This window comes from Caretta caretta, chromosome 1, assembly GCF_965140235.1.
Source record: "Caretta caretta isolate rCarCar2 chromosome 1, rCarCar1.hap1, whole genome shotgun sequence".
In the NCBI taxonomy this organism is placed as follows: Eukaryota; Metazoa; Chordata; order Testudines; family Cheloniidae; genus Caretta; species Caretta caretta.
The window spans coordinates 328,323,483-328,332,487 of record NC_134206.1 but is presented as its reverse complement, the minus strand read 5'-3'; the positions used below and the strand labels follow the sequence as shown (position 1 = coordinate 328,332,487).

Here is a 9,005-nt window from a genome sequence, read left to right as displayed (position 1 = left end):
CCTGCTGCCAGAGGAGTTGCTGCTGCTGCCATAGAATATTCTGCTCCTGCATCATCTGCTTGGTGGTGTGCGATGAGGTCCAATGCCAGATTCATCCGACTTTGTCTGCTGTAATACAACCCAAGCAACCTCTATATATTCACACTTGGCACCATGGAGCATTGTTGCTGTCCTGCTGGCAGACTGTAATTTGAATATGGCACGAGCCCACCCAGAATGGAAGTATGTGGTGGAGACAGCAGAAACGTGGGGTTAAAAAAACTGTGTTTGAACACACCTGGCGGCCCACAATTCAGTGAACACAATCTCAGGCTGCACACAGCTCGAAAGCAAAGCAGAGGATCGTGGGATACCCCGAGAATGCTATGCCCGCCATTCACAGCAAACTGCTTCATGTGTTCATGAAAATGGAACGGGCAGTCTGTGTGCGCACTATAAGGGCGTGGCTACACTTGCAAATGTAGAGCACTTTGAGTTAAACCCGCCTTCGGAGAGCGCAGTAGGGAAAGCGCTGCAGTCTGTCCACACTGACAGCTGCAAGCGCACTGGCGTGGCCACATTTGCGGCACTTGCAGCAGCATTGAGAGCTGTGCATTGTGGGCAGCTATCCCACAGAGCACCTCTTCCCATTCTGGCGCTGTCCCTTGTGGGAAGGGAGGGGGGGTGCGTGGGGCATTCTGGGTCCTGTCCCAATGCCCCGTTATGCGTCGGTTCGCATCCCAGCAATCCCTCTGCTTCCGGCCACAATTGGCACAATCTTTCAACGTTTTTTGTACTGCATGCTCTGTCTTCCCTTTCGGTCTGCGGGAATGGAGCCCGAATTGCTGAGGAACATGCTGACGAGTCTTGCCAGCACATCACATTTGGCAGTCGAGTTACTCCTTAAGATCCAAAGTGACAGTGAGGACTCTGACGATGATATTGATGCGAGTAACGAATACGACACGAGATTGCTTGTGGCATTCACAGACATGCTCACCACAGTGGAACAGCGCTTTTGGGCTCGGGAAACAAGCACTGAGTGGTGGGATCACATCAACATGCAAGTCTGGGATGACGAGCAGTGGCTGCAGAACTTTCGGATGAGAAAAGTCACTTTCATGGGACTGTGTAAGGAGCTCACCCCCACCCTGTGGCACAAGGACATGAGATTGAGAGCTGCCCTGACAGTGGAGAAGCAGGTGGCTATTGCAATCTGGAAGCTGGCAACTCCAGACAGCTACCAATTGGTCACTAACCAGTTTGGAGTGGGGAAGTCGACTGTTGGAATCGTGTTGATGCAAGTTTGCAGGGCCATTAATCACATCCTGCTCAGAAGAACCGTGACTCCGGGTAACGTGCATGACATTGTGGCTGGCTTTGCACAAATGGATTTCCCTAACTGCAGAAAGAAAATGAGTACTTGTGGCACCTTAGCGACTAACCAATTTATTTGAGCATAAGCTTTCGGGAGCTACAGCTCACTTCATCGGATGCTGTAGCTCACGAAAGCTTATGCTCAAATAAATTGGTTAGTCTCTAAGGTGCCACAAGTACTCCTTTTCTTTTTGCGAATACAGACTAACACGGCTGTTACTCTGAAACCTAACTGCAGAGGGGTGATAGATGGCACACACATTCCAATTCTGGCACCAGCCCACCTAGCCTCTGAGTATGTTTAATCGGAAGGGCTATTTCTCTATGGTTCTCCAGGCCCTTGTGGATCACCATGGGCGTTTCATTGACATTAACGGAGGCTGGCCCGAAAAGGTGCATGACACATGCATCTTTTGGAACACTAGCCTGATCAGGAAGCTGCAAGCCAGGACTTTTTTCCCAGACCAGAAGATCACCATGGGGAAGTCGAAATGCCCATTTTGATCCTTGGAGGCTCCGCTTACCCTTTAATGCTGTGGCTCATGAAACCCTACATAGGGAGCCTTGACAGCAGCAAAGAGCAGTTCAACAACAGGCTGAGCTGGTGCAGAATGACTGTGGAGTGTGCTTTTGGCTGTTTAAAAGGCCGCTGGTGCTCTCTATATGGGAAGCTGGACCTGGCCCACAACAGCATCCCCATTGTTATAGCCGTGTGTTACCCTTCCCTTCACAAATATTATGGAGGGTTCAGAAGATTCACTCAGGCATGGAACTTGGAGGTTCAACACCTGGAGGCTGAATTTGAACAGCCAGAGAGCAGGGCTATTAGAGGGGCCCAGCACGGGCCTGCAAGGATTAGGGATGCCTTGAGGGAGCAATCTGAGGCTGAAAGCCACCAGTAATGTCTGGTGCCCTGCACGGGAGTGAAGTGCAGTGGTTCCAATGTTAGTAAGAATCTGTGTTTGCTACATATGATACACTGACTTGCAGTGCCTGTTGCTTTCCTGGGCTAAGGTATCTTTTACGTTATGCAATAATAAAGAATGTTTTCAAAGCCAAAAAATCCATTTAATGAAAAGAAAATGCATTTATTGAAAAGAAACACAACTGCATGGGAAACAAAAAGGGCAAGGGGCTGGGGTGGGGAACGGTACAATCACAGGTGTGCGTATGTCCTGTTACCACACTCAGCCTTCCTGTCTGGAGTGCTGTGCAGTGAGTGCTGCTCTTCAGGATGGCTATACTGCACGGTGATGGGGGTTGAGTGCAGTGGGTAAGGGTTGTAGTTTTCAGGGCTGGGTGGTGAAGCTACAGGTGTTGGAGGCAACTGGTGGCGATAAGAACCCAGATGTTGGGGAAAGTGGGTTGGAGGTGACATGGGGGCACAAGGGAAAGAGTTTTGGGACAAGGGCTGCGGGGGGGGGGGGGCGGTCGGGTGCGGTAGTGCTCCGCCTGCATGGCTACAAGTGCCTGGATCAAGTCCACTTGGCGCTCCATGATGCTTATCAGACACTCTGTGCTTTGATACCAGGGATCTGTATTCTGCTGGCGGACCCTCCTTTCACTCTCCTACAACTCCTGCACTTTTTGATTTTCATTAAGGGAGTGTTGCATGACTTCATGCAGCATGTCCTCTTCGCTTCTACGTGGCCTCTTCCTGATTCTTTGCAGACTCTCAGCCGGTGATAACATGGATGGCTGAGATCTCAAGGTTGCATCTGTAAAGGCAAAATGTAACACTTAACAGGGGTAGCATTGTTCACACCAGACAGAGCAATGATTCCCCCGTACTTAAGGAAGGCAAGCACAGTCTACACAATAGCATAATTTGCCTGTCCCAAACCGAGCACACACAACCCCTGGGAGCCCCAAAATGGTGAGTAAGCACAGGGGCAAGGGGGACTGATTGTTTCATGGCTGTACTATCTTCTGGGTTTCTGTACCTTGGGGAGAACCAACAGCTGCAGGGGGCCCCTATACTGAACACTGTCCCCACATTTTCTGGAGGAGTTCGTCCTGGAAGATATCTCGCTGCTGAGAGTGACCTGGGAAGCAAGGGAGGGTTTTCAATTACAATGCGGCTTCTGCCCTGGCCCATATGCAGCTTGCTTGTGTGCAGCAATGGTCCTTCCGCCCCTCATGGCACAGTGGTGTGGACATGTTAGCCTGACTAGGACAAGGACCACAGGGGCTCTCCCACAAAACCTGCACAACTGCATTGCCCAAGTTCTGGATGAGACCTTTGACGAGATCACTGATGCCGATTACCATGATGTGAGAGAGCACATCAACATCCTATTCCGCATCTAGGCATGCATGCAGCCCTAACCCTCCTCACCCCAAGAGCCCGCACCGAATAACTTCCTTCCCAAAATAAAAGCCACTTACCGGGAGCCTCCTCTGGTGTTTGTCCTTCCCCAAGCACCGGCCGCCGTGACTGGCTACCTTCCTCCTGGCTTGAGAACAGCTCCTGGCTGCTTGCATCTGGGGATGCTGGGGTGTCTTCCTCCTCCTCAGCACCCTCGCTCCCGCTTTGCTGCTCCTCCTCCTCCTGCCTTGTTGAACTGGGCTCTGAAGTGTCCATGGTGGTACTCAGAGTGGAGGTGGGGTCACCCCCAAGTATTGCATCCAGCTTTTTGTAAAAACGGCAGGTCACGGGGGCAGCACCGGAGCGGCTGTTTGCCTTGCGGGTTTTGCGGTAGGCATTCTGCTGCTCCTTCACTTTAACCCTGCACTGCACTGCATCCCGGTCATGGCCCCTTTCCATCATGTCCCTTGATAGCTGCCCAAAGGTATCGTAATTCCTACGGCTGGAGTGCAGCTGGGACTGGATAGCTTCCTCCCCGCAGACACTGATGAGGTCCAGCACCTCGCCATTGCGCCATACTGGGGATCTCCTGGCCCGTGGAGGCATGGTCACCTGGAAAGATTCGCTGAGAGCACTCCACGCCTGGCTGAGCAAACAGAGAATTTAAAGGGTGGGTCTGACTGCAGGTCGCCTGAGGGCAGGGCAGTAGAGTTCAAAGTGATGAGCAGAGTGGCTAGAACAGGCATTGTGGGACACTTCTGGAGGCCGATCAGTGTGCATTGACAGACCAGGGCGTCCACACTGGGGCCACGGCGCTCCGGCAGGGTGCATCACACGTTATGCCACTCGCCGAGGTGGAGTACCAGCAGCGCGCTAGCCGTGGAGTCAGAGCGCTCTACATGCCTGGCCAGTGTGGCTGCGTCGTGAGCTAGCGTGCACCGGGCTGCTTTAATGCGCTGTAACTCGCAAGAGTAGCCATGCCCTAAGTGTGATGTGTACTACTGGGAGTTACCTGCGGCATGTCAAAGAGTTTCTGGTTAAATTCCCTGTGTAGACACACCCATAGATTTGATTATATCCCCTCTGTCAACACACCCATTTCACTGAGCTCTTGTAGAAAGTAAATTTCTTGTTCCTCTGCTCATTAGCATTTTATCTGAGTGTATTTCTACGGGCTTGTCTACACTGGCACTTTACAGCACTGCACCTCTCTCGCTCGGGGTGTGAAAAAACACCCCCCTGAGCGCAGCAAGTTTCAGCTCTGTAAAGCACCAGTGTAGACAGTGCACCGGCGCTGGGAGCCGTGCTCCTGGCGCTGGGCGCTGCGCCCCTCGTGGAGGTGGGTTTTTTAGAGCACTGGGAGAGCTCGCTCCCAGCGCTCTGCTGTGACTACCCAAGCTACGTTAAAGCACTTTAATGGTGCCAGCGTAGATTAGCCCTAAGTGCTAAAATAGTGTAGGCAGGGTCAAATGTGTCAGAGCCTAGCCAGGAGTAAGGGTCAGTGTTATGACTGGGGTGATGTATTTTGACCAGTCCACTTTGGACCCACTTTGTCTGGCCCTGATAATAGCTCTGAACTTCCAAAGCAGTGGACAATGTTGGAGCAATGGCCAAAACATGGCACACTCCCTCTTCTATGGTCACAGTGTTTCAGTCCCTCTTTGTAGGGGGTTTTAACCTCATATTTTAGCCAGTTTCCAACTTGGGCAATAACATTCTAATTACCTCAGATCAACTCTGGTCATTGCAATTGAATAAAGGGCTGGATTATTACCTAGCTTAACTGTGTGTTGCTAAACAGTTCCCATATTTCTTTCAGAGGTGGTTGCATTTTAATGGTGGTTCAATGATTTTTTAAGATTAAAAAACTAGAATCACTCTGCCTGGCCTAAGTCAGTGCAAATTGATCCTCTCTGCTCTGATGAGGACCTCGGTACTGGAAGGGGAATTCCTTCCTGAGGGAAGGCAGATGGAACAGTTGGTGTTTTTTCTGCGAAGGACCACTTCAGTTTCTGTCATTGTGCTCCAGAGAAACCTCCAACAGCAGAGGCTGCTACTGGAGTAGATACGCTACATCAGCTTGCAATTTGGCCCCCCGGCCCCCACTCCACTCAGCGAGCCCTACCCATTCTTGCCACTCTGCCACAGTACTGCGGGCCCCTTGATTGACCCACTGCAGCCTTCTCTTGGCAGACTTTCCCCCAGGAGGGCCTACCTGCACCTCGGTTTATGCTGGGAGAAACTGCTATGAATCTGGTCTACAGGCTTATAAAGCTTGATTAAGCACTTTAGTGCCTTGCATTTAATCCAAGACTATGTAAATATCATCATCACTGCTATTCTTGCAGAGTACAAAGAAACCATAACCACAATATGAGATCCTTTGTGGCATGTTATTTTATAGGAACTAAATAATGACATAATTACTCAGTATGGCATCATAATAGGTTTTGATAATTACTGTCACCCACTGTGTTGCCATAAGTACTGATAGACTGGACTTAAGTATAAATACCAAATAGACCATTACAGAAGTACTTATAAGTACAAGTGTACATAGTCTTTGGAAATAGTACTGAAATTAAGTAAAAATACAACTATAAGCGCAAGTGCTTTTAACTCCTGTATTCCCTGCAAGTGTCTGGTCAATATATGGATAACTGCTGAAATAATAAGCACACAGTGGAAGAGAAAGAAAGAGATGCAGCTACTGTGTTTGTTTGCTCAATCCAGGGCACTAAGAGGTATGTGTCTGCCTGCTCTGCTCTGGCACAACTCATCCCTTCGCTGGGCAGAGCAGCGAGTCTCCCTGCTGCTGACCTGGGCCAGGGAGCGACTCGTGAGTCTCCGCACTACAGGTTGCAGTGACCAATCAGGAATGAAGGGGGCAGGACTGCCACCCTCATTGGCTGGTGCAACTGCGGGGCCAAGAGAAGAGAGCGCTGGCAGCCAGAACTCAGGACGTGGAGCTCCCAAGACAGGACAGTGGTTCTGTGAGACAACCAGAATCCAGGACACTTGGGAGGGGTGTGATGTGTTTTTGAAACAATTTTGGAAAAGTACTTACAGATTTAAAAAATTACTTATGCTCTAAGTACCTTTAAAATGTAAATGCAAATATCAAATACAGGATATATGAAGTACTTAAGTACAGGTGTGTAGAGTACTTCAGAATACTTAAGTACAAATGGGAACCTTGCTTTCACCAAAACTCTAGATTTCCTCACCAAACCTGCCATAGAGAATATCTGCAAGTTCATAAACCAGTCAGTATCTTGGTATAAGGCTTTGATAATCTCAGGCTTGAATCTCTTGGCATTGCTTTTATCCACACTGCTGAATCACCAGAAATACGCATTCAAATAGGAATTTACGTGACTGTCCTAGAGCAAACATACAAATGCCAAATGAATTCTCAGCAGAAATGATATTTTTATCAACTTCACACCTTTGAGATGAGCAGTGATTTGATTTAAAACAGAGTATTAGCTGGAGCCAGAACTAGTGTTTTACCTTTGGCAGCAGCGCAGACTGATGAATTAGCTGCTAGCATTTATCACAATGCTGAAGTGTCACTTACATTGCTATAGTAACTACAGGTGCAGAACAATCACAAAACCAAGCAAATCTCAGTGTGGAATGGGTTAAGCAGAGTTACATCTAAAGCTGTTTCTGCCTGAAGGCTGGTAAAGCATTAAACTACAAATCGTGTGGTACAGAAGTTCTGAGGCTGTGGAAGAACTAGAGTTGGAAAGTGGCAATTGTTGAAACCTACTATCTGAGGCCTGGTCTACCCTACAAAGTTAGGTTGACATATGTTGCCTTGCACCGACCTATTTGTGCATATGTCTAGACTCTCATTTGTCTCTGGCTAATGTAAGTGCCCAATTACAACGATGCAATAAAACCACCTCCCCCAGTGGCTTGGAGACATGGTAGACCTACTGAGGTCAATGCAGTGCAAGTGAAGACGCTGCATGATCTATGCTGACCCTAACATGCCCCTGTGACCGGGACTGCTCTGGTGAGAGTTGTGAGTGCCACTGCCCAGGGGTTATGGAGACTGGAAGCCACTAACCCCTACCTCCCCCCAACACTCCCACCCAGCATATTTTTGAAATGCCTTCTTGATTGCCCACCTTGGTGAGCATACCTAGCAACTCCCCCTTGTGTGTGACTGCCCAACCAACCGCTCCGGCTCCATCCAGTAGATGCCTGGAGCAGGCTCAGAAGATCCAATACCTGTCTACAGAGAGAAGAGGAAGCCATAGAAACATGGACATCTACAAGCAGATTGTGCAGGGGATCCAGGCAAAGGGGTATGACAGAGATCAGCAGTGGTGCTGCATGAAAGTGAAGAGACTGTGGCAGGCATACATACTGCAAGGCCAGGGAGGCCAACAATAGATCTTGTGCTGCTGCACAGCCTGCTGCTTTTACAATGAACAGCATGCCATACTTGGCGAAGACACCACCAGCACCCTGCAGACCATTGTGGGTACCTCAGAGGACCCGAAGACAGAGACCTCTGCTGTGAACAGTGGGGGTGTGTGGGGAGAGGAGGGGTGAGACATGGCACAGGCCCATGAGCCAGGACCTGTTTGAGACTCCCCCACAGTCTAGCCAGTCCCACCAGGCAAGCCTGATGAGGGGGAAGGAAACACAGGTAAGCATGTGCATGCATTTTTCCTTATAATGTTTAAATTTAAATATGGCACCTGGCCCATCTCCAAGTTAATAAGACAAAGGTATTGTCTTTTCATTGTTTTACTCATACAAGAAGAGGTAGAGGTACATGTGACAGAATATACCCCTGTGTTAACACCCGACACATTATTGTAATAATTACAAGGCATGACTTGTGAGGTCTCATTTAAAAACATAATTTTCTGATCAGTAATATCGTGGCAAAATGTATGTAGCAGCATCATATGTGAAGTCATCAACTAACTGAAATCATGACTAAAAGTATATTTTCCAGTCTGGGAAGTGGCTAAACCAGTTCCTTTGAGACAAAGGGAAAGCTGACACATCAGTCAGGTGTAAACACTGTAGGGAATGCTTCTCAAAGGGAGGACAGGGCTATAGAAAGCAGGGGAAGACAACCCCTCTCTCTCTTCCTGCTCAACGCATTCACTGCAACTGAAGAGACAAAGGAAGCTGCCATTAGACTACTGGGGAGGGATCCTGACCTAAAGAGTTTGCTCAGTAAGACTGCTGAAAGCATGGGGTGAGAAAACTTTGCTTTGAATCTAATATAGTTTGTTAGGCACCAGTAAGCATTTTATCTTCATTTTTCTTGTAACTATTTCTGACTTTTATGCCTCATTACTGGTACTCA

At 48.9% G+C, this 9,005-nt stretch overlaps 1 protein-coding gene across 1 annotated transcript; it reads right to left on the bottom strand.

Annotated features, from left to right (window-relative positions):
• Window positions 1-2,876: 2,876 nt before the first annotated feature.
• LOC125630446 (uncharacterized) lies at window positions 2,877-4,288 on the bottom strand. Its single transcript, XM_048836398.2, has 2 exons — window positions 3,745-4,288; window positions 2,877-3,074 (listed from the first exon to the last, which is right to left on the bottom strand). Exons 1-2 carry the CDS (start codon window positions 4,268-4,270, stop codon window positions 2,926-2,928), a joined length of 675 nt encoding a protein of 224 aa, XP_048692355.2. The 5' UTR covers window positions 4,271-4,288; the 3' UTR covers window positions 2,877-2,925.
• Window positions 4,289-9,005: the final 4,717 nt, after the last annotated feature.

Bases quoted from the DNA above. Each gene is read 5' to 3' on its own strand.
- LOC125630446 (XM_048836398.2), bottom strand. From the start codon at position 4,270: ATGCCTCCACGGGCCAGGAGATCCCCAGTATGGCGCAATGGCGAGGTG. The intron at 3,075-3,744 runs GTAAGTGGCTTT...TTGCCTTTACAG, and splicing joins AACACCAGAGGAGGCTCCCG to ATGCAACCTTGAGATCTCAG.